This window comes from Halichoerus grypus, chromosome 11 (assembly GCF_964656455.1).
Source record: "Halichoerus grypus chromosome 11, mHalGry1.hap1.1, whole genome shotgun sequence".
Classification (NCBI taxonomy): domain Eukaryota; kingdom Metazoa; phylum Chordata; class Mammalia; order Carnivora; family Phocidae; genus Halichoerus; species Halichoerus grypus.
This window is the reverse complement of record NC_135722.1, coordinates 39731697-39758355: the sequence shown is the minus strand read 5'-3', so window position 1 is coordinate 39758355 and position 26659 is coordinate 39731697. Positions and strand designations below refer to the sequence as shown.

The 26659-nt window shown below is 35.9% G+C and overlaps 1 protein-coding gene across 2 annotated transcripts in view; it reads right to left on the bottom strand.

Annotated features, from left to right (window-relative positions):
• Window positions 1-3832: 3832 nt before the first annotated feature.
• The window catches only part of PIK3C2A (phosphatidylinositol-4-phosphate 3-kinase catalytic subunit type 2 alpha), a 95138-nt gene continuing 72311 nt past the window's right edge, over window positions 3833-26659 (bottom strand). For both annotated transcript variants that reach the window (XM_036098635.2, XM_078058346.1), the window contains exons 21-33: window positions 25871-25963; window positions 23771-23900; window positions 19920-20056; window positions 17286-17455; window positions 15721-15877; window positions 14966-15075; window positions 12036-12243; window positions 10704-10828; window positions 9447-9564; window positions 9289-9361; window positions 8839-8948; window positions 8629-8754; window positions 3833-6985 (exon numbers count right to left, since the gene is read on the bottom strand). In XM_036098635.2, the coding sequence (XP_035954528.2) occupies window positions 6803-6985; window positions 8629-8754; window positions 8839-8948; window positions 9289-9361; window positions 9447-9564; window positions 10704-10828; window positions 12036-12243; window positions 14966-15075; window positions 15721-15877; window positions 17286-17455; window positions 19920-20056; window positions 23771-23900; window positions 25871-25963 (1740 nt within the window). In that variant the 3' untranslated portion in view covers window positions 3833-6802. The remainder of the gene's footprint in view (window positions 6986-8628; window positions 8755-8838; window positions 8949-9288; window positions 9362-9446; window positions 9565-10703; window positions 10829-12035; window positions 12244-14965; window positions 15076-15720; window positions 15878-17285; window positions 17456-19919; window positions 20057-23770; window positions 23901-25870; window positions 25964-26659) is intronic.

Genomic DNA, 26659 nt, shown 5'->3' with positions numbered 1-26659 from the left:
CAAATGGTGTTTACCTTCTATTATAGCATGTCCTATTGCCTTTTTTTTTTTTAAAGATTTTATTTATTTGACAGAGAGACAGCAAGAGGGAACACAAGCAGGGGGAGTGGGAGAGGGAGAAGCAGGCTTCCCGCAGAGCAGGGAGCCTGATGCAGGGCTCGATCCCAGGACCCTGGGATCATGACCTGAGCCGAAGGCAGACGCCCAACGACTGAGCCACCCAGGCGCCCCTCCTATTGCCTTTATATGTGGCATACTTTGAAATCTTTTGTAAATCAAAACCTGATTTTTTTTTTAAAGATTTTATTTATTTGACAGAGAGAGATAGCGACAGCAGGAACACAAGCAGGGGGAGTGGGAGAGGGAGAAGCAGGCTTCCCGCTGGGCAGGGAGCCCCATGCGGGGCTCGATCCCAGGACCCTGAGATCACGACCTGAGCCGAAGGCAGACGCTTAACGACTGAGCCACCCAGGCGCCCCAAAACCTGATTTTTTTAAAGACAAGAATTCTATCTAAAAAGATTGTTAACACAATTATTAAAAAAGGGGTTCAGTGATCAAATGGCTTTTAAGGATTGAACTTTTAAGATTTTATTTGAGAGAGACAGCGTGCGAAAGTGGGGGGAGTGGCAGAGGGAAAGGGAGAAACAGAATCCCTGCTGAGCAAGGAGCCCAAGGTGGGCTTGATCCCCAGGACCCTGGGATCATGACCTGAGCTTATGTCAGACACAACTGACTGAGCCATCTAGGCACCCCTAGGGATTGAACTTTTATTTAAAAAAGATTTTATTATTTGAGAGAGAGAGAGAGCACGAGTGCTCGAGCAAGGGGGGGAGGGGCAGAGGGAGAGGGAGAGAGAATCTCAGGCAGATGCCTTGCTGCTGAGCGCCGGGGCCCAACACGGCTCAATCCCACGACCCTGAGTTGAATCAAGAGCCAGATGTTCAACCAAGTGAGCCATCCAGGCCCCCCAGTATTGAACTTTTAGATTTTTTTTTTGAGGTAAAATTCACATACTATAGAATATATTTTAACCCTTTTAAAGTGTACAATACAGTGCCTTTTAGTATTTTCACAGTATAATTAATCACCACTAATTCCAGAAATTTTCATCACCCTGAAAGAAGCCTTGTACTCTTTAAGCAATTAACTCTCCAGGCAACCACTAATCTGCTTTGTCTCTATGGATTTTCCTGTTCTGGACATTTCATATAAACAGAATCATACAGTATGTGACCTTTTGTATGTGGTTTCTTCATTATCATGTTTTCAAGGTTCATCCATGTTGTAGCATCTATCAGTTTTCCATTACTTTTTATTATTTTTTTTTAAGTAGGCTCCATGTCCAATGTGGGGCTTGAACTCAGGACTCTGAGATCAAGAGTCACATGCTCCAGTGACTGAGCCAACCAGGGGTCTCATGCTTCATTACTTTTTATGGCCAAATAGTATTCTACTGCATGGATATACCACATTTTACTCACCCATTCATCAGTTGATGGACATTTGGCCTATTTCTACTATTTGGCCATCATGAATAATGGCTATGAACAGTCGTGTACAAGTATTTGAGTACATGTTTTCAATTCTCTTGGAAATTATATATAATTATATTATGAATTGCCAGGTCATAGGTAACTGTTTAACTTTTCTGACAACTGCCAAATGTTTTGTAGATCAGCTGCGCCACTTTTCATTCCCATCAGAAATGTATGAGGGCTCCAGTTTCTCCACATTTTTTAATTCTAGCTATCCTAGTGGGTATGAATTGGTATCTCATAGTGGTTTTTTTTTAAGAATTTATCAGAGAGCGAGCGAGCGAGTGAGCAAGCATGGGGGTGGGGGCAGAGGGGGAAGCAGGTTCCAAGCTGAGCAAAGAGCCTGATGTGGGACCCGGTCCCAGGACCCTGGGATCATGACCTGAGCCAAAGGCAGACGCTTAACCGACTGAGCCACCCATGTGTCCCTCATAGTAGTTTTGATTTGTATTTCCCTAATGACTAATAAAGTTGAGCATCTTTTCATATCATTGTTGGCCATTTTGGAGAAATGTCTATTTAAAGTTCTTTGCCCATTTTTTAAATTAGGTTAGCTTTCTGTTGAGTTTTAGAGTTCTTTAAATACTCTGGATACCAGAGCCTTATCAGATATATGATTTGCAAGTATTCTCTCTCATTTGGTGAACTTTTTACCTTAATAGTAAAAAGTAGTAAAAACAGTAAAAAAACAAAAAACCCCAAAACAACAACAACAACAAAAACCTTTGATGTACAAAAGTTTTTAATTTTGATGAGCCAATTTATCTATTTTTTCTTTTGTTGGTTGGGCTTCTTGTGTCATCCTCATGAAACTCGTTTAATCCAAGGTTACAAAGATGTCCTATGTTTTCTTCTATGAGTTTAATAATTTTAACTATGTTTAGGTCTTTGATGTGTTTTGAATCTTTGTATATGCTGTTTATAGTCCTACACTTTATTCTTTTGCATGTGGTTAGCTAATTGTCCCAGCACCATTTGTTGAAAAACCTCTTTCCCCATCGATGAGTGACAGTCTTGTGTCTTTCCTGGTTCATGATGCAAACAAAAATAACCAAATAGTTGTTTTAGAAAATAAAAATACAACAACCAAAATTAAAAACTCAATGGATGAGTTAAACAGCTGAAGAAAGAAGTCGTTAATTGGAAAGGAAGTCATAATAAATTATTCAGAACTGAAGAAAAATTTAATAGCGAATCCTAAAAAAATAAAGATTTTTATACCTAGGCCCATCCTAGCTAATATGGATAAAACAAGATTAGCCCTAAGGTAATAACTATTGAAGGTATGTGATGGATTCATTCATGGAATTCATTACACTGTTGTCTAATTTTGTATATGTCTAAAATTTGCATGATAAAGTATTTCAAAAAAGGGTGAAATAAAAGGTTTTTTGTTTTTCTGACAGAAACCCAGGTTTTGATGGAGGTGATAAACCCCCCCAAGAAATAGCTCTAATTGTTTAAGTTATTACTCTTCCACAGTCTTTGGGCCCTTTTGCATGTTCTTTCTAGGGCCAGAGAACCATAGCCTCACACTGGTATCATTCTGGAATGATGGAGGTAAAATATTAGAAGAATCTGCATTTCAGGATGCCTGGGGGCTCAGCTGGTTAAGCATCTGCTTTTGGCTCAGCTCATGATCCCAGGGTCCTGGGATAGAATCCTGCACAGGGCTCCGTGCTCAGCGGGGAGCCTGCTTTTCCCTCTGTCTGCCACTCCCCCTGCTTGTGCTCTGTCTCTCCCACTCTGACAAATACATAAATAAAACCTTTAAAAAACAAAAAAAGAATCTACATTTCTCTGTTCTGTAGATAGGTATAGAACATGTTCTTGCTATACTATTATAATATTTAAGTAAACCACCAAAGGCCAGGGACCATACTTACAGAAGTCTGTAAATGTTGCATTATTTCATCATTCCATTATATGAAATGGTGATGGGGCAAAGTGGCAACCTAGAACCATGGTTTGGTTTCAAAGAACCATAGGTAGAAGTCAGATTTGTCATTTTTAGGGGCAACTGACAGGCCGGCTTTGAAATTCAGGATTTTTGAATCTAATAAACTCCTGGGTGAGATACAAAGAACACAACAGTGAGCTCATATTAAAGTTTATTTTTTTAATTTTTTAAATTTAAGTAAACTCTATGCCCTATGAGGGGCTTGAACTTACAACCCCAAGATCAAGAGCTGCATGCTCTACCAACTGAGCCAACCAGGCTCCCCAAGCTCCTATCAAAGTTTAGAACCAAAAATGTTAATATGTTAATGAGGAAAGAAATGATAGCAGAGTTCCTTTATTCCAGAAATAGTTTAATACAATCATAGTACAGTTATGAGTCACATTCAATCCACTGAATATATTCAAGGTATTAATAAAAATATTATACATCTTTACTCACTATCTTAATATAATTAAAGTATTTGGTTCTTACAGATGAGACTATTTGCCATATTCATTCATATTTGCACTGCTAATCAAACAGCATGTAAATAAATCCATGGATTATGGTAGTGGGGCTTTTAGTCCTTTCTGATCTGAAGTCTCTTAAAGTATCAAAATTGAATATATTTTTTTTAAATGCCACAATACTTGAATCCTAGAAAGAACAGTCAACCAATTTAAGGCAAGATATTGAAACTTTTATACAACTTTGATTTGAAAAGATAAAAGAATACTTTATCAAAGATCATACATGCCTTAACAGTTAGCTACCTATAGTTTTTTATAAAGGCAGTAATAAAAATGTCAGTGCAAGTTCTACATTGGGTTCCTCAGTAGAGAAAATAATAGGTTCTTGGAGTAGACTATTATTTTCGAATCCCAAAACACTGCAAGAAGAAAGAATTCTGGTGCAGGACTTATATGTAGCATAATTATTTTTATTCGGTAAAGATAGGTATAAAACATTGTGATTATACATAAAAATTAGTGTCTTGGCCAGTTTGTTTAAACCTTTGCTTCAGATGTACTTTAATGCAAGCTTTTAAAAAAATGTTTAAAAAAAACTGACTTAAAATCTACTTAAAGTAGTAGTGCAAAGAGGCGCCTCTGTCCTTTTTTTTTTTTTTTTTTTTGGTAAGGGCTGAAGATTAGCGTTTTACAAAGAAATAACTTATATTAAAATATATGTAAAATATGTGTATATTTTTAATGACCAAAGAAGGCACAAAATGAGTTAAATTAAGAAAAACATTACCACTTGTCCTGAACTCTGGTTAACTGTACAGTATTAATCATAATATACATTTTTAGATAAGAAATCCAGATTTCTTATAATTGAAAAGTGACATCACATTTTCTAGCTCTGTTATTTGTGCTAAAAGACACTGCTGTAACAGACTGCAAATAGGCAGTACATACTGCGTCCCATTAACAATGACCTTTTACCAAGACAGGTTTGGGGTTTTTTTGTTTTTGTTTTTGTTTTTTTTAACAGTGGCTAAGTGACAATTCATGGAATGGAATTAGGTCTCAAAAGCTTAAGTGAAAATATCTAACACTTCTTTATATCTGCAAAAGTACTTACACACTTTAAGGAAATGTTAACTGGATGTGGAAAAAGTAAATAAACGGTGGTGCTTTGATTTGCATTTTAATTAAATTATTAAATATACAATACATTTGAACATTAAAAAAAAAAAGACATTCATATATCATACTAACGGGCTTTCCTACAAATGGACCATTAGTGTTAGGCACCAAAAATTTCAAGTGTTTTTTTTTTTTTAAACCTATCTCACTGATACATCCTCAACTGTTCTATTTCTGCTCTACAGGTTTCCCATTTACATTGAACATCTGCACAGTTCATAAAGATTATGTTACGGGCGACTGAATTGGAGATTGTCCTTTATTGGTATTCTTCATTGCATATTTTGTCAGTTCTCTCACAGCAACTAGATTACTACAATCTCTATTACCATTTAAAAAGTGTCTGAAATTCCATTCTAGCCATGAGAATTAATATATCAACATATTTATTCAACTAAACACAAAATTATGTGTGCAATTGAATGAATAATAAAAATGAATTTTATCCTTAATGGTTACTGCAGAATAATTTCAATCATGTCCCTTATGATTCTGAATCCCGCTGTATTAGGAAAGTAATTCATGTGAATGTATAATGTTTACAAATATAAGACACCTTACAAGACCAACTTTGCTATAAAAGTCTACATTAATATTCAGTCTGGACCCTAGAAGTCTTGTCCTGGGCCTCCTGTGAAGAGTCTGCCCTATTCATGGAGTTCTACCAAACAGGAATGGGTACATGAGTGAACAATTTTCACTTGCTTAATGAGTAAGTGGAGTATAGATACATGGAGGTGGATTACCAAAGTTTAATTCACACTCCTGGGAGTAAATGAAGGATTATAATGGAATGATGGCATTGAGTATACAGTTACATCGATGAATCTCATTCAGTTACGGGGCAACAAAAACATAAATCAAATGTCTAAGTCACATGAGAAGTAGAAAAAAAATCATATTTCTGTGGGAAAAACATTAGTAAATGTACATAATTCTTTAGTAAGTTGAAAGTGAGTGAAAACTACTTACTAATTATTTATCAAGTCAGGAAAAAATCAGAATGAAGTGCCAGGGAAGCATATGAAGTTAAGGCACCAGTATTTACAACTTCAGTGATTGGCACTTACTCTGAAAAGGTTTTAAAGACATGGGTGACAAAAAGCAGTATTATTTTCCCCTACTTCTATAAACTACGTAGTAGTTCTGAACATAACTATTATTTGTGCTTTGCTCTCGGCCCTGTGAATAGCAGCTGTATTTTCTGGTAACATCCTGCACCTTTCCTTTCCTTTGGTGTTTGTGAACACACACTGTGGTAAAGGCTATAAAAGGTGCAAAACAGGAAAACATGCTGTGTCTGTGTAAGAAACAATGCAAAATAGATGGCTGAATTGACATTGTACTATCAGACCAAACTAAAGCTATTATTCTGAATTACTCAAGAAAGGATTAAATCCTTCACCAACTCAAAGTCTTTTTCAGGACTTATTATATATTAAGTTTAGGGTTTATAGCATTCTATATGACTTTAAAACAGCAATGGCTTCAACAAGTTCATAAAAGTTAATTATGTGACTGTTGGTCCAACAGATGTATTGAAATGCATTAAGTACATTTACTTTATAATTTCTGTCCAAGTATAAAAATATTATACAAAGTTCCCAAGTGTGTATGTGTGTATACATGTTTATAACTGTCCTTGCTTTCAAAGCTCAGAAATTCACCAGCTTACAAATAGGTTGCTGCAGTCAGCTGATACCACTTAACTGTCTCTTTGCTCAAGTTGAAATCTTTTAAAGGCAGGGTCACTCCACCCAGGAAAAAATTCTCCCGCAGAGACTCTGCACTGAGGACACTGAGTTGAAGTTCTCTCTGTCTTAGAGTTTCCTTGCTATATCCACTGTACACAAGCTACAGCAAAGGTAAAAAGAAAACAGTAAGTTACAAATTTTTTGTTTGTTTGGTTTCTTGGATTATTTTAAGTAAAAACAGAAGTGAGATCAGTAGTTAAAGAGATAATGACATTAATTATGCCACATCTGGTAGAATCTGCCTCATACTTTAGATGCACATTTTGTATTTCAGGAGCCTTGGATTTTATTATCATCCTTCTGAGTGTCTGACATAGAAATGCACAGAGGAGAAAATTATTATTAGCTAACAACTGAAAACAAGGATTTTCTGAGATGGAAGTATGGGGAAGGGAAAAGCAATTATAAGGCGGCATGCCTTGAGATGATCTGATAACCTGGGAAAGAGAATGGAAAGAAGCAAGTGGGGATAAACATAACTATTTTACAAAATATGAGGGATTAGAATTTCTTTTTGTTGTCTTTTTTTCTGTTAAGATTTTATATACCATGAAATAATTTCTGATTATCCGTACTTTAAAGCAAATTCACCAACTACCGATACGGTTTACAGCCAATCTGGAATGCTAAAAAGCTCTCTGACACACCACATTCAACACGTAGAATTTTTTTCCCAACAAGGCCTCATCATAACTTCTGAGAAACATCTCTTTAATTTAGTCCTTCTCACTGTTTTACTAATAAAAACTAAAAACTGACTACATTTTATTTCTTGGAAGTACAACGCTACTAACTAGGAAAAAAGCCAATACTCCTTTTTGAGAATAACACCAAGTTTTCTTCACCAAACATTGTATATGCTTTTCAGAAGCTAAAAGGCTATTTCTGCGATTTTAACAAACTTATAACCCTGATGAAAATCCACATTTATTTTCTTCCAAATCTCTATCCAGACATTTTTGTGTGGATGTAATGTTAATGTACACAAATAATGTGGTGTTTATCCTAAAAAAGTAGTTGACTAAGGGTTAGCAGGTTTTAATAGATGAGTAAGTTTATAAGTTGACCATGAGTAGCTCAGGAAAGTCACAGTTCTGCTCCATCCTGTTCAGCTAATGCTTTGCTTACTGCTTTTAGCTTAGAGCACCCTATCTGAAGTGGATTGCTGACAGATTAAAATGACTTAGAAGGAGGATGATTTTGAAACTACATCCTATCAAACAAAGGTAAAGGTAGTGAAGATGTTTTAAAAGGGTAACAAGGAAGGGCTTTTGAGAACTTCAGCTATCTGAAGGGCTGCTACACAGGAGAAAAAGAGTAAATTCTGTGTGGTTCCAAGCAGTACAACTGAGACCCACAGGTGCAAACTACAGGCCGTGAAGATTTAAGCCCAGTATAAAAAAAAATGTAAGAGCTGGAACTGCCCAAAACAAAGTGGGTGGACTGGAAGTATTTCAGCACAGACTGGACATCCACTTTTTGAAAATGTTGTAGAGGGGGTTCAAACACTGGAAAGGTGGTTGAAGATAACCCCTAGGATCTTTTTAAAACCTAAGGGTCAATGACGGCAGGTTTAATTGCACAACATTTTGATAAATCATCACTGGATTGCTATTGATTGGCTTTACTAGTACAATAAATAGTTCTGCAACTGGTACCTAAAAATTCTAAATTTAAAGTGTTTAAAATTTAAAATCTCAAAAGAACAAATCTAGGACATCTTTAGAAATGATTTTAACTTACCATCTCATTGAATGTTGGATTCCGAGTTTTTCGTGAAATTTTGGTTTTACGTTTGGATGTTTTGTGGGTATCTGGAAGTAGGTACGTTTTGACATATGGATTTGGGTCAGCTCCATCCTCAGTAACCTATAAAGAAAAGTTTTCCCTTAATAGTAATGCTTCCTACCAAGGTATAGGTTTTCTCTACAATCATTATTTATAATCACTCACAAGGTCTTTGATGTGCATCACCATGATGAAAAGAGTACCATTTCGGTAAGAGACAGATAATTTCACTGCTCCTCCAATTTGGCCTGGAGTAGGACTGAATGGACCTGCATCTGAAAGTATAAATACGTTCATCTTTATTTTATCTTGCTCCCAGTGGTACAAACTATGACAAAACAATTTTTGCTTTAATTCCAGGATCATCATATATGGGGAAAGGAAAAGGTAAATAACCTAGTAGGCCACTGATTTATAGGTCTTTAATAATCACATTCTATTAGGAAAATTATGTTTATCCAGAAACTGATGGGCTTAGAAGGAATACCCTCCTCTCATTCCCACTGGAGTATAGTCAGTAACCTCACTGTCACTCTACCACATTCATTGAGAAATGGTAACTTGCAAATCATAGGGAAGCCATGAATTATCAATAAAGAAAAAAAATAATCTTACCTGCAGACCTAGCTATTCCTTCAGCTTTTTCATCACGAAGTAAAGGGTGGAAAAAAGTACAAACAAGATCACACTAAGATAGAAGAGAAAAAAAATTATTAATTTAAATATCATGTAGCACAAAAAATAGTATGTTCTTTTTCAATTAGGACAGTCACCTCTGCTACATCTGTTGAAGCACTCATCAAACTCTGTAAATAACTGTTTAACTCAATTTTCCTTTTGGCTGCTACATCTTTTATGTGTGTTCTTCCTAGAACCATCCTATTAGGAAAGCTACAAAAGAAAACACAAGTGGGATTTAAATTATTTCACTTGGAAGTATTTATAGAATTAAGCACAATATTTATTTAGAAATATATATATTTTAAAAATATATACTTAAATACAAAGTGGAATCTTAATCTTCTAGAAAGTAAATTTTTGTAATTTCTTTTCAGAGTACTGGAGAAGAAATAGTTCAAGTACGTGTTAGCCTTTTATAAACCTTGGTACAAAAGAGACACTATTTTGCTATTTATTACTTATTTTCTACTATTTTTTTCTAAAGATTAATCCATTCACAAATATTTTATGCATATCTTATCCTCCAAAATAATCATTACTCAATCAGCCACAGTTACTGTTGATATCAGTCCCATACCCGGTCAATACTGTGTCCACAAGTGACGTAGGGCCCAAATCAAGAATAATCTTAACTCTGCTTATTTTGCTGCCAATGAAAAATGATACTGCATGTGGAAATAAACTCTGATAACCACACTTTGTTGACTCTACTTCTGAAATCTAGTCTGAGAAGAATATGAGCAACCCGAAACAGGAAATCTATTGGTCATTAGCTATGTTAAAAATGAGGGTTTTGAAAGGGTAACAGATACAAAGCTAAGTACTAAGATTTTAACCAACAGTCTCAATGCCTCAGCTTATTTTTTAGAGGAGCTTGGTATGGCCATAATTATTTCTGCAGTGACTTAAAATCCGACTTTTCTAAAACCAAGATTCCAAATTATTATCTTATGTTGCAGACTATGGTAGAGACAACAAATTATAAGATTCAACTAAGTTCCTTGATCTCACTTGATCTCACTGTAAAGGTAGTTTAAGTAACGATTTACCTAACCCAGTATGATTTAAAAAAAAAAAAAAAAAAGCTTCAACTGAAATTAGAAAACTAGAAAATCCCCAATTTTAAGTTTAGGATCTTGATCATTTATTCACTGTTTATTCATTCAATAAAACCTTATAGTTCCTTTTCTATGTACAGTACTTTTATCAAGCCCTTGTGATACAAAGGAAAATAAGTCACACATGGTCCACTGTATCCTACTAAATGTTTACACAAAGCTTTTAACCGACACTTGGTAAGAAATTGTTTCCTATAAAAAAAGGATTAATGCACAAAAATGGGAACATACCCTGGTAACTTCCAAAGTGGGAAAATAATACTGAGCTTATTGTGAAGTTCCTGAAATTCATCAAAAGTCCGGAACACAAATGATGGCTCTAACTGTCCTTCCCTCAAAATTCGGACTACATAAATCTGAAAAGAAACCACACCCCAAACATATTAGATTAAAACAAACAAAAAAAAACCTTTCCCGACAGAAAATTTACAGCTTGACCATTCTATGCAGTCCAAGTGCTTTTAACTTAGTAATGTATATGTCACCGAGAGGAAACAGCATATATAAAGTCATTGTATTTATAGACATCTAACTGTATCTAAGAGTGATATTAACCACTGTAAGATATATAAACAAGAACCAGAAAGTGAAAGTCATTTATTTCCAGGATTAAATACAATAAATGTACTTCCTGAAATTTATAAATTTAGTACATTTCCAATGAACACATTAATAAGTTCATTTAAGAGTAAATGAAAAAGGCAAAATTTATGGTGGCAGGAGGATGAGGGAAAACTTGTCTTACTGGATATTTAAAGTATTATAAAGTCATAGTACTTTACAGAGTAAAATACTGATGTAGAAAAAAGTCATATTTATCTACAGAAGACCAGAAATAAATTCACGGATATATATAAATTTAGTACATTTTAAATATGCTAACATTATAATATCTACAACATAATGTAATATACTGTTATAAATCATTGGGGGAAAGAATGGAATATTCAATAAAATGGTGTTAGGATAAAATACTACATAAACTTACAAAAATTTACTAACAATAGGTGAAAATCAAAATAATAAAGTTGCTTTCTAAAATATCAGTCTGTATAAAATTTAAAGACTGTGCTGCAAAGTATTTCCAAATAAAAATATTAGCACAAGGGTGAAAAACAATAATAAAACAGATAATAGTGCTATCCATGGGGTGGTGGGAAGCATAGTAAAGATCTTGTTTTGTTCAAAGATGAATTTTATGTGTGTGTGTGTCTATTTAATAATACTTCATCCCTAGAAAGTGGAATGAGAACTGAAGACTTTATGTGCTTTTACATAGGTTGAATTTGTTACAATGAGCAAGCTTTACCTTAAGATTAAGAACAAATTGAAGAAAAGAGAAAAAGCAAAATAGCACCACCTTTTAAGCCTTGTCTCTGGAAGGAAGAATATCATTTGTCCCCCATGGTTTGGGAGCAAATTTGCCAAGAAATAAATACCAAAAAACAATTAGGGATTCCTCAAATATTTATTTATTTTTGGACCATCCATGGAGGAAAGAAGTATGAAAAAAACAACAATAATGCATGCATGAGTCTCTACAAATACCAAAACCAAACTTACATAATGTTTATCTGGGTTGTATTTCTTATGATAGGTGAAAACAGAGACTTCCTTGATTCGACCATCTTGTCTAAACGAGTATGTTTTGGGTGAAAATGAAAGGATGGGCTCATCATTGGAAGGAAGACCAGAAAAACGCAACTGAGCAAGATTGTGAATGAAGAAGTTAAACTTTGTGGCAATGCTTCCCAAACTTGATTCGATAAGCCTACAAAATAATCAGAAAATATGTTAATAGTAAATATTCATGAGAAAACATGTTCAGTTCTTTGAACATAATAAAGGATAAAAACATTTCATTCCTTTTTAAAAAAATTTTTTTAAGATTTTATGAGCCAGCCAGGAGCCCCTTAAATTCTTTTTTTTTTTTTTTTTAAATCTATCTATCTATCAATCAAGATATATAAATTTTCTTTTAAAGTAAGCTCTAGGCCCTTGGGGTGCCTGGGCAGCTCAGCTGGTTAAGCATCTGACTCTTGATTTCTGCTCAGGTCATGATCTCAGGGTTGTGAGATCAAGCACTGTGTCCGGCTCCAAGCTGGGCATGGAGCCTCCTTAAAATTCTCTCTCTATCCCCATCTCCCTCCGCCCCTCCCCACAAAAAAAGTAAGCTCTAGGCCCAACATGGAGCTTTAACTCACGATCCTAAGGGTCACATGCTCTACTGACTGAGCCGGTCAGGCACCCCCATTTTCATTCCTTTTAAAATATTAAGCAGATTCTCACTTTGCCAAGGATTTCCTTTGTTCTTCAGGCCAAAAACCCGTGAAAAAATATTCCACCCAAACAAAACAGTTTAGCACAAGAAAGTCTCTATTCCATCCCATCCCACTGTCTCCCAAGAAATGATGCTGTATTTCTTGAACTCTGTCGGATCTAATACTAATATAAAACTATTAGGGATAGAAGATGATTGGCATAATGCCAAAAAAGATGATCATTATTTAATTCCCTTTTAATAAACAGGGAAGTTGACAACTAAACAAGTATAGAAGGAAGCATCAAAAGTAACCCAAATTTAATAAAATCTTCTCCAACAAATACTAGTAGAATCTGGTATCAGATTCCTTCTTCAGATAATCATCATTTCCCTCAGTTGGAAAAAGAAGTTTTGACAGAATAGGGAGTTTGGTGGTGATAAATCTGGAAAGCAGGCTTGGATAAAACATTTTAGGCATGCAAAAAAAACAAGAAGTCTCAGAAGCAGGATAAAGAAATCCAGAAAGAGGAAAGAGATTCAAAAAGAAAAGTCTAGAACTTCACACAAAGGTTCTTGCTTTGCTATGGACTGAGTATCTGTATCCTCCAAAACTCCTATGTTTGAGCCCCAACCCCATAGGGCCTTTATGGAGTCAGTAATGAAGATTAGATGAGGTTTTAAGGATAAAGCCCTGATCCAATAGGATTAGTGTTCTAATGAGAAGAGACAAGAAAACTTATGCTTTCTTGCTCTTTATCTCCTTCCTTCCTGTGAGGAAACAATGAGAAGGCAGTTGTCTGTAAGCTAGAGCCCTCACCAGGAAGTGAATGAGTTGGCACGTTGTTCTTGGACTTCCCAGCCTCTACAACTAAGAGAAAATAAGCGTCTGTTGTTTAAGCCATGTCATCTATCGTATTTTGTTATGGCAGCTCCAGCAGACTAATACATGCCTGCTATATAGTTTTCCCCAGAGGAACCAATGAATCTCTTTTGAAAAAACAAAACCCATCAATACCCAAATTATCAGGATTAGTTTGGAAGGCTATACAAAAGTCAGCTTCCTTCAATTCAATTCAGCCCAGACTCTTGAGACTAGAGAAGTCCAGTCCAGTTTTCTATCTCTTTTCCACTGAGAGGAAGAAGGCAAGAAAAAAAGAAAAAAGAACATGAGCTCATGGGTCCTCCCTGCTGTGGCATAATAATGAGGTGGTACCACTAGACAGTGACCAACCTGGTCACCAGACTTTTAGAACGTATTTGCCAGGAAGATCTGCTTTTAAAGCAAAAATGACAAGTTCAAATGCCAATAATTAGTATATGTGTTTTAAGTACTACGTCATATAGTAACAATTTACTATAGCAGTGTCCCAGAGTTTGCAGTTTTAAATATTTATGGTATCCATGAAAATTGTTATGGCAAAATCCTGAAAAAGATTAGTACAGATATTATTTTAGAAAAAAAACCAAAAACTTGTACTTAGCACTATCGAAAATATGCTTTGCAGAAATAGTTCATAAATAAGATGTTTATAATTCAAGTCATATACTAAATAAAACGAGTCATTTTGAGAGAAATAAATTTTTTTTTTATTTTATTATTTTTTTAAAAGATTTTATTTATTTATTTGACAGAGAGAGACACAGCGACAGAGGGAACACAAGCAGGGGGAGTGGGAGAGGGAGAAGCAGGCTTCCTGCGGAGCAGGGAGCCCCATGCGGGGCTCGATCCCAGGACCCTGGGATCATGACCTGAGCCGAAGGCAGACACTTAACGACTGAGCCACCCAGGCACCCCGAGAGAAATAAATTTTTAAAAGTGTTACTGCAAATCCTTTACATTTATTCAGTAAATAACCCTCTGACATAAAATATACTTTTGATAAACCCACTATATGCTAACACTGTGAATCACAATTATTTCCTAAAAATCAGATTTTTTTTTTTTTCAAGATTTTACTTATTTATTTGACAGAGAGAGACTCAGTGAGAGAGGGAACACAAGCAGGGGGAGTGGGAAAGGGAGAAGCAGGCTTCCCGCCGAGCAAGGAGCCCGATGCGGGGCTCAATCCCAGGACCCCAGGATCATGATCTGAGCCGAAGGCAGATGCTTAATGACTGAGCCACCCAGGCGCCCCATTAAAATCAGATTTTTGATATATAGCATTTGTTTAAACTAAGGAAAACAAATCAAAGCTCTGTGCCTTCTCTAATGTATTTAAATATGCCTTACCTAGTAAAGAAAATTGTAGCTTCTGCATCTGTAGTTTGCGGTTGAAGTGCATCTCTAACATATTTCAAGTCTTGAATACTTGTAAGTTCTGGTAACCCTGAAGGAATCATCTATAGAAAGGAAAAAGGAGTTTGTGAGTTAAACTTTTTTAAAAGTCTGTTCCCCACCCATCCCTTAAAAGCCGGCCAAGTAATTAGAACTAAAGCAAATAAAACAATCAAAGTTTTGAGGAATTTATATTAGTCTTATAAGGACCTAAGTGATTCCGTTATAAATGAGAAAAACCGAGGTCAAGTCAGTCAATTGTTGGAAGTCATGAAGCCAGTTTATGGAATAAAACCTGTGAAATCCAGACCTTTTGTCTAGTCCTTTTTTTTTTTTTTTTAATCAAGTTCAGCCACAATAATCCTAGCAGAAGTTTAACTTTTAACTTAATACATATCCAGAAAAGTATAGAAATCTGAACACACCCAAATTAAGACACAAAATATGTTCCAGCATCCCAGATGACTCTCTCAGGGTCCCTTTCAGTTACTTTTACTCCTCACCCCCACAGTAGATTTGAGTTATGTTTTGTATTTTATATAAATGGTGTCTGGCATATTTTACATAGCAGCAATTTTTGAATATTTTGGTAATAATATTTCTGATATTTGAGACTATAGTAAATTTTATTCCAAAATATCCTTCTTTAGATATTGAAACACAGAGCATTAATGTAAATTAATTAAAGGCTTGTAAAAGAACATAGTTACCAGTGAAAGGAGGTTAAGAAAGAGGTTTGTCTGCTTTCTTATTAAGTTGTAGGCCTGACAGCAGAGGTCCACAAACAACTGGAAACGAATGGTAGGCTTTTCACCCCCATTAATGACATATGCCATATCAGAGGTCAGCACAAAAGGAGCCCGATCCCTATTTAAAAAGAAAGTACACAACACGAAGTATTATTTACAGAAGATATTCAAATAGTGCTTTTGTTACCACATGGTTATTCAACTAAGCTATCTGAGCCATAACAATTTCCAACTGGGAAATTTAGAATCAGGCAGGTTTGAATCTGCATAAAACTTATAAATTTTGCATTTTCAGGAAAGCCATCATATAATCAATCTCATTATTTAGATAGAACACATACATGAATTTTTTCCAAGATGATATCTATAAACCCACACATTCAAATAGAGATCAAACAGTAGTTACAAACATACAGAGAGAAAAATTTGGCACTCACTGCCATTATACAAATGGGAACATTTCTAATATGTACCACTAACTAGTTAAATACACCTTAATTCATTTCAACAAAGGTTACTACATACACACACACACACACACACACACACACACACACACACACACACTCTCTTATCTACTACATGGTCAAGTCATCTCTTAGGGTCTTTTTTAATCCCTAGTCATACTCAATGGGAACTACAAGGCAAAGAACAACAAGAAAAGAGGCAAGTTTGGGAACATTAATTTGTGAAAAACTGCCTTTAAAAAAAAATAAGTTGTGTCCAGGGGCACCTGGGTGGCTCAGTTAAGCATCTGCTGTTGGCCTGGGTCATGATCCTGGGGTCCTGGGATTGAGCCCCGCATTGGGCTCCCTGCTCGGCAGAGAATCAGCTTCTCTCTCTCCCTGACGCTCCCCGCCTACCCCCGCTTGTGCTGTCAAGTAAATAAAATCTTTAAATAAAATAGTTGTGTCCACTAATTAAAATCAATGTTATGGCTAAATGTATCAAAAGAAAGGTTCCTCAAAATACACATAGATATCAATCTTCAATAATATTCTGATCCTATCGAAATGAAAACATCTTTAGCATTACTTGAAATGACTGAACTTGAAATCAATGAATGACCTCTTGAATTAATCTGAGAAAGCAAACCAACAACTTCAGCTTTCTTGGGAAGAAAAAAGTGGACAGAGAAGGAATACTTAGATTGTAAAGAGACTGACATTAAAATCATCAAAAACTTAACCATTGTGTGGTAAGAGAAGTCTATTTCTGTTTCCTTCAAGTAAAATTATGGAAACTCTTCCAGATATATATACACATGATGGATGGATACAGATAATTTTATTAATACCTTTTGAAAAGTGATCCACAAAGTGGAAATCTGCTTCAGAATTACCTGGAGTACTTGTTTTTCTTTTTTGAAGGTAGGCTTCACACCCAAGTGGAGCTTGAACTCACAACCCTAAGATCAAGAGTTGCATGCCCTATTGATTGAGCCAGCCAGGCACCCCCTGGGGTACTTGTTTAAAAAAAAAAATGTGCCCCCTTTTCTTTAGCAACAACGATAACAGTATTAGTACCTTTTGAAGCTACCAAACATCTGTGCATGGCCCAAAAACTTTCCAAAGTCAATGTGAAACATGTGTCCTGTGCTTCGGAGCATTATGTTATCATTGTGTCGATCACAGATGCCCAGAACATAGGTGGCTACACAGCATCCAGCACAAGAATATATAAAATTTTCAGAAGCCTATAATAAAGATATAAAATTATTTTAGAAAAAAAATTATTTTTAAAGGAGGCAGGTTATAAAGATTAAAGTAATTCATCACCCTTTGAAAAAAGTATTGTAATTCACTTTTTCAACAACTTATAAACTGGGTTATGGTAACAAAAGCCAGCCTTGTCGTATTTCAAAAACAAAACACCCTTCTAACGGTGGTTACTGCCCCGTATCTCTAGGTATTGTCTTTTAACAGGCAGATACTGCCAGTCCCTACTTAGGGTATGTGCTGCCTTTGAACATCTTTTAAGAATCATCTTTGTGGAACTCTGCTCCTCACAGGCTCTGCTATTTAGTACAAGTGGTGGTAACACTGTGACAAAGATTAATCTGAATAAAAGAATATTTTTCCCTTTTTTGGCTTATATAGGGAGGGCATGTATGAAGAAAGTCAGCTTGTATCTTTAAACATACAATAATATAATTAATGTGTTTTGTTGACTCCTTATTTCATCTCCAAGTTTTTCAAAGCTGGAGATCTTCTTTCACTTCAGTCTTTCCTGCCCTGGGGATTAAATTACTAACATAGTATCATATAGAAGTATCATTATATACATCTTGCTGTATATAATGAGTATATATTGATGTATATAATGAGTTTTAGCTAAAGCATGTGCATTTAGTTTATTCTCAAGAAACTACATTTCTGAATGGAGCAGTCATATGGCTCTATGTGTCCATGTGGTTATTTCATAACTCCCCAGAAATCATTACTGCTAATGCTAAGAGCAAATGTTTACACAGCACTTATCACAAACCAGGCACTACACTACTCTTTCTACACACCTATACACACACACATGCACGCATATGCACACTATACGACATAGGTCTGATTATGATTGTCATTTTACATACGAGGGAAACTGAAACATAGAAGTTCTTTGCCCAAGATCACATAATTGTTAAGTGGCAGACCCAAGATTCACCCCAAGCAATGTGACTCTTTTATGTTATATTCTCTCTTAGTAAAGGGCATTAAGAGTCAAATGCATAAAAGGCACTCAATGTGTGTTACTAGACAATTATTTTGTGTCAAACCACTTTCCCAGAACCACAAAAGAGCCAACATTACTATAAACAAGTATTGGCTTCTGCTGCACTGCTTTCCCCACACCACAAGTAAGAAAAGGGAGTGACCTTAAACAGTTTAAAAGACTAACAAAGGGCAAAATTCCTCTACCTTCTTAGGTCAACAGACAGAATTGGTACGTATCTGTAAATATATTAATGACTTGACATATAGTAGGCAGGCAAATGACATTAAAACCGAGATTTCCTTACATTGCCACTGAAAGTGTTCTTGGGGGAAAAAAAAAAGTGTTCTTGAGTCTTTCTTAGACCACTTTAGGATCATTAGAGGCCTTATGTCCTAAGAGATTTCCCTTTCCCTTTTCCCCCATTTTTTTTTTCTTAAGTAAACTCTGCTCCCCACCCCAACCCCACTGACATGGGGCTCAAACTCACAACCCTAAGGTCATGGGCACCTGGCTGGCTCAGTCGGTTAATTGTCCAACTCTCGGTTTTAGCTTAGGTCATGATCTCATGGGTGGTGGGACTGAGCCCTGTATTCGGCTCTGCACAGTGGGGAGTCTGCTTAAAGATTCTCTCTCCTTCTCCTTCTCCCTTCTCCTTCTCTCTCCTTCTCCCTCTACCTTCCCCCCCACCCCCAACTGGGGCACTCACATGCACTCTCTCTTTAAAAAAAAAAAAGGCACACACTACGACTGAGCCACCCAGGCACCCTGAGATTCCCTTTCCTATTACAGAATTCAAAAGTATGCTAAAACAAAAAACTGACACTTCTAATAACAGCTATCAACTACAGAATTTACTCTGTATAGGGCTTTCTATATAAACTCATCTAATTCTTACAATAGCCTTGTAGTGCTATTATTTTTTACAGCCATAATATGTACTATAATACCAAAAAAAAAAAATACTATAATACTATAATGTATACTATTTTATATCCCAGGTCACTGAGGCACAAGAGAGGTTAATAATTTGCCTAAGGCTCAATACCTGGTGCTAAGTCCAAGATCAGAGAGTCTGGCCATAATTTTCCTCTCATCTCCACACAATGCAGCCACTCTTACTCATTTCCATAACTTTTCCCAAGATCTTTGTGAAATATAATATTCTGGGTCATAAAAATACCTCTATTTTGCTGGCCTCTAAATGCATGCTTGGAATGTTTTGGGGGTAATTTAGCATTGGTTTCACTCAGATTCTTACCATTAAGTGCACTGTTTATATATAAACATATATATATATAATTTTTTTTTTTTTTTTTTTAACTTAGAGAAAGACACTGTTTTCACAACTTAGACTACATGGCTAGTCACCAGAGCTGGAAAATGAAAGCACTTATGGCCTATGTAATACATTTTTGACAAAGTTGTCTGGAATAAGGAGACTTGCCAATCACCTTTTCATATTCCTCTTCAGAAGGATTGTATTTCCTCAACCACTCTGCAAGTGGTTTATCTTTAAAGGATCCGGTCACACCATATTCCACTTGGATTTTCCTGAGGGTATCTGAAGCAGGAACTAGCTCCACCATACCTTTAACAACAAAACATTAAGCTATGCAAAAATATCTCCCCAAAACTAAGACTTTAAAAAACTTATAGCTTTCAATCTTTGACATAAGATATCAGTTAGGATTTAAAAAAAAAAAAAATCAAGTCTGGTAGCCCATGCTAGAAAATTTGAGCAATCAAAATATTTTATTTTTAGAAGTACCCAAAATTTGAATTTGACTTTGAGGTTCCATAATCTGTACAACCATGTGCGACCCCCCCCCAAGAATAACAATTTTAATTACAAACTAGATGATACTTAGTTAATAAAATTACATAGTTAATAAACTTACTCTGATCATGTATTTGGGCAATGATGGAGTGTTTCAGAGTACACTAAGCCCTTTCAAAGGGAAGAACAGATTAAGATTGCCCCTGCTGCTGCCCCCCGCTCGTGCTTTCAGATAAATAAATTCTACTACATGCTACATTTACTATGTGCATGTATTATTTCTATAATCAAAAAATTAGTTTTATATATTTTCAAAATCAAGGAGATGCACTGGTGTCAAAATAAAAGATAAGGACACAGAGACCTGCTTCAGCCAAAGGACTGGAAGAAACCAAGTTGGCCAAGGCCTTCAGACCACCCCAAAAGAAAGTATGCAGGGCCAGGTTATAATCCTAGTCGTCTGGTCACACAATGAACAATGAATTCATTTGGATCTTTTACGTTGTTTTGGTTGCATCGTCTAGTTTAGAGTTCACAGTGACATCCTTTTTCAATGAGTACCTATACCTTGATTCTATGACTACGTTTAACCAAATTTTTAATATACATACAAGTTTTAATTTCATAATCAAATATGCATACATATAAATTACTATGTGCTAAAACAGTGGACCAAAGTTCATAAAATATACAATATACTACTCACTACGTAAGATATGGTCCCTACCCTGAGGGAATTTAAAATCAATCCGGGGCAGGGGGTGGGGAGATACACCAGTAAATGTCTGGTGAATATTTAAAGACAATCACTGAGCCTGAAAAAGTGAGGGATTACTAGAAACACTGAAATACTAGTAAAAACTTCACAGAAGACATGGATGTGATTTCATTTGAAAAATAAGGATACTTGTGAGATAACACAAATGAAAAGCTTAGGCCAGGGCAAGACACAAAGTAAGCACTCAACCATTAGTTAGAAACAACATAAAAAACAAGAGGAATCTGATTGCCTCCAAAGTTACATGGAATGCCGTAAGAAGAAAGAGGATGTACAACTATATGAAGTAAGTGTGGTGACAGAAAAGGCAACCTAATGAAATGGCAGGCTCTCACTGAGGAATGTTACTTAATAAAACAACTTCCATTTACAAGATTTATATGAAAAACAACCAGCAAGAATTTTTTTAACCAGCAAGAATTCTTAAGGTTTATTTATTTTAGAAAGAGAGAGCAAGAGAGTGCATGCATGTTGAGTGGGGAGAGGGGCAGAGAGAGAGAATGTTCAAGCAGAGTCCCTGCTGAGTGCAAAGCCTGATGTGGGGCTCCATCCCACAACCCTTGAGATCATGACCTGAGCAGAAACCAAGAGTCAGAGGCCCAACCGACTGAGCTACCCAGGCACCCCCAACCAACAAGAATCCTTTTTTCCCAGCAAGAATTCTTAAATTGACCTGATTTCCTTTTTGACAAGATAAAGCTTGTACATGCTAAACTGGGACAGGAAAGTGATAAGGCTCTCATACTGTCCTGATGGATAAAATGGAGAAATGTGGAGTAGTTGATAACACAATGAAGTAGATGAGTACCCATGTACCTAAAGATTTAGCAATCACCTGAAAGGAAATCTCACGTCTCTAGTGACATGACACAAGGGTTGGTCCTTGGTCCTCTCTCTCTTTTTTTTTAAAGATTTTATTTATTTATTTTAGAGAGAGAGAGAGCACGAGAGGGGGTAGGGTCAGAGGGAGAAGCAGACTCCCTGCTGAACAGGGAGCCCAATGTGGGACTCGATCCCAGGACTCTGGGATCATGACCTGAGCCGAAGGCAGCCGCTTAACCAACTGAGCCACCCAGGCGCCCCAGTCCTTGGTCCTCTCTTAGTAAACATATTTTTTCAATGACTTAGCAGAAGCTACAGAATATATGTTCTTCAAATCAGTTCACGACACAAACTAAGAGGTTCAATGACAGATAACAAACTCAGATTTTAAAAAGAATCCAAGAGGCTGAAAAATAATGGATCAAATGTAACAAGAAAGTTAATAGGTAAGGTCCTATACTTGGGTCTAAGATACAAAATGTACAAGTACAGAATGGCCAAGACATGATTTAGCAGGAGCTAGTATGATGGTTTTATTTGTGAGTAAGTTCTGTGTGTGCAACACTTTGCCTACTTTGCATTCTACAAAATTCAGGTGCCATTCTCAGAGACTGGATCACTTGAGCCCTTTACAATGGGAATAATCAGATAATAAGGTAATCTAAAGTCATATATGAGAAATGGCTGAAGAATTTGGAACTCAGGATCTGAGGCCACAATATTCACCATCACAAAGAAGGATTTGACTGAATTATATGAAAGTCTATTAACAGAACTGGAACTGATGGGTAGAAGACACTAGGAGTCAGTTCCCGTTCATCAAGAAAAAACTCTACAGCCATCAGAGCTATCCAGGATAGAAAAGATTACATTGAAATGCAGTAAATTTCCTTCAGTATAGGCAGTTAAGCATAAAATGAATGGCAAATATTATAAGGATGACTAGATAATTTTTCAGGTGACTTTCTAGTGTCTATGATTAGAATCTGAGAAGCATTTCTCATTTCCCCCAACTATAAATGATCTTCCCCTCCTTTAAAACCCCACGGCACTGCCTTTGTTAATTCTCTTAGAGCTCTTAGAGACTCCTGGGTGGCTCAGTTGGTTAAGTGTCTGCCTTCGGCTAAAGTCATGATGATCCCAGGGTCCTGGGATCGAGTCCTACATCGGGCTCCTTGCTCGGTGAGGAGGCTGCTTCTCCCTCTGCTTGTGCTCTCTTTCTCTCTCACTCTCTCTCGCTGATAAATAAATAAATATCTTTTAAAAATTCTCTTAGAGCTTTTAGCTTATTAAGCATCGTCAAATTACTTTATATGTCTTTAATTGCTTCCCTCTAAATATAAACACTACATGTTATTAGCATTTTGTAGATTGTAGATCAACAACAAACATTTGTTGAATAAGAGTAATGATAATGGTTACAATTTATTGAGCATCTAATACATATCACATACTGGGGTGTTTTACATTCATTATCTTTTAATTATCACAATATTTCTGTGTGTAGGGCTTTTACTATTCACACTAAACATATGTGGTAAGGGAGAAAACTTATTCAATAAAATAATAAGATGAAGCCTCTGCTAAAGTAGAAAAAATTTTTGAAACCATTATTTTATTTTGCAGAAATGAAATCAAAATTGGTTTAACTTAGACATCTTAATTTTAAATTAAAAGGTAAAGACCATAAAATCCTCGTTCAGTCAATCAATGGGAACCTCTGGTTACTGCAAAGCATTTATTAGGGCTACTCAATGAGTTATCTAATTGTGAACAAATAAATCAGTAAAGTAACACTAAATTAAAGTAAGAAACAACTGAGATCATAGTGTACCAGCAGCAGGACTCCCTCAGGACAGGTATACTCTGAGCTAAGTTCATAGAAAAGAAATAATAAGACACCAAGACAGAGCTGAGAGACTTACCTCGATCTCTACCAGTTGACAGGCATTTGAAAATTACCATCCTCAGATCTAGTCCTTCTTTAAGCCAGATCTTGTCCATAATTTTTATCATCTGTAAAGCTAACATATCTTGCCGAAGATCTTCACCAACCTTGAAATCAAGGAAACAAAATGAAACCTGTACCTTTCCAAAAGACTTTTTTTTTTTTTTTTTTTTTAAAGATTTTATTTATTTATTTGAGAGAGAGAGAACGAGAGACGAGAGCATGAGAGGGAGGAGGGTCAGAGGAGAAGCAGACTCCCTGCTGAGCAGGGAGCCCGATGTGGGACTCGATCCTGGGACTCCAGGACCATGACCTGAGCCGAAGGCAGTCGCTTAACCAACTGAGCCACCCAGGCGCCCTCCAAAAGACTTAATACATTACATACTGTAAAAGGCAGGAGGAAGGGGAAATGAGAGAAAGAGTGAAGAATGAGATGAAATTTTTCTACAGCATTCCAGGGGAAATTACTTCACCTCTTCATGTCTCGGTTTCTTGAACTATACACTTTTTAAAAGGTTGGATTTTATGGTATGTGAATCATATTCAATTTTTTAAAAGGGCAAATGGAGGATCTTTGTCATGATCAAAATATTCCTTACCTTGACTGTATCAATGCCAGTATCCTCAATGTGATATTGTATGACAGTTTTGCAAGATGTTACATTGAGGGAAACTGGGTAAAGGATACCTAGGATCGGGCGCCTGGGTGGCTCAGTTGTTAAGCATCTGCCTTCGGCTCAGGTCATGATCCCAGGGTCCTGGGATTGAGCCCCGCATTGGGCTCCCTGCTCTGCGGGAAGCCTGCTTCTCCCTCTCCCACTCCCCCTGCTGGTGTTCCCTCTCTCACTGTCTCTCTCTCTGTCAAATAAATAAAATCTTAAAAAAAAAAAAAAAAAAGGATACCTAGGATCTCTGTATAAATTCTTACAACAGACTGAATCTACAATTATCTCTAAAAGTTTACTTAAAAAAATTTTTTTTAAAAAGTTAACCCTCCCAAAATGAATTAATTCTAACTGGAATCACATCAATTTTTCATTTTCTTTTTTAAATTGGATAAAATAACTTTAGAACACATAATGATGAATATATTTTTTGAGACCAGTCAAGAAAATTACAAAAAAAAAAAAATTAGGGGAGATTAGCCCTAACAAATATTAAAACTTAACATATAAAATTTCTGTATTCAAACAGATGGTACGGTTTTAGGAAAAGGCAAATACATCAGTAAAATATAGTCCAGAACCAGATTTGAGTTATGAGAACTTGCTATATATATACACACACATATATAGAATATACCTACATATATACACATTTATATGTATTCATAAAGATAGCTTCTCTTGAGCTATCATTTATATGTACATACATATATATATACACACACACACACATATATGAGCCTGCACTAACTGAACTCATTGAATTAACTGAAACTCTCCATTCTTTCTTAAAAATATACAAATTATGATCACAACACACAGAACTTTGGTAACAGATTACTCTGTACTATTCCACTCCTACTGCTTCCCATAGGTAAGTTATATGTTTCCAAAAACCAGAGCCATTGCTCATAGTTTTGCAGTTTCACGCTGCACAACTCTAGGGGGTACCATTCACATCATAATCTGTGTGAAAGGCACTGCCTGCTGAAGTTACGATGGCCATATGTAGCTCAACCAGCATGGCCATATGTAGCAGCTCTAGCCCAGAGTTGCATTTGTTCCTAGGAACAGTTTATATGAGCAATAATTTTCACATAATTATTCAATTTAATTAAATATTAAATAAAACTACATTTGCAATTTGGAAAAGGAATTTGAGAAAATAATTTTTAAAATACCATTTAAAAACAAAGTAACCTTGGGGTGCTTGGGTGGCTCAGTCAGTTAAGTGTCTGCCTTTAGCTCAGGTCATGATCCTGGGGTCCTAGAATGGACCCGCACTGGGCTCCCTGCTCAGCAGGGAGTCTGCCTCTCCCTTCCACTTGTGCTCTCTCTCTCTCTCTCAAATAAATAAAATCTTAAAAAAAATAAAACAAAAAATAAAAACAAAGTAACCTTATTTTGCTCACCTTAAACATGACGTTAATTTCTTCCCCCATTGGATCAGCATTTACCATTGTCACTTTTAGGGGCACAGCATTAGAACTGAAGAAGGAACATGACTACAAATACAACACGCTATGCATTAGAAAAATAACACTGGAATAAAAATGGGTTTAAGATTTTTTGTCCTAAGCATTTCTCCTTTCACTTGTTCTTCTGAACTGTGGCAAATGAAATAATACATGTGAACTGCTTTTTAGGTCATCCAGCAAACAAGAGGTATTTAAAAATACTTTTTGAAACTTAAACATAGCATAAGTAAATATCTACTACTCTCTAGACGAGAAGCAAAACCTTAAAAACTTGAGACAAAAGTTATTAAAAGTTTGAGCTTTAAAAGCATCTTAATTCCTCAACAGAGCACAAAATTCTGTATATTCTTATCTTTCCTCTAAAGCAGTATGATCTGGGATGAGATCTCTACTTCTTCTATATTGGTACTCTTATAATTTATAATTAGCCATGCAATCAAATAGTGACACTAAATTTAAAAATTTCATTAGCAAAGATCAAATCTTATTTTAATATGAAACTGGTTAAAAAAACTAATTTAAGATAGACCAATTAAGGGAAACAACAAACAAAACCCAAGGAGAAAATGTGACCCCCTGGCCCCCGCCAATGACATACAACTCAGGCACCCACTGTTAAATTTCAGTAAAGAGAAGCCATATATCAACTTAAAAAGAAATCAAAGACTCCTTTATGGATACTTGTACCCTAGCCTTTCAAAACCACAAACACTAATGGATGAA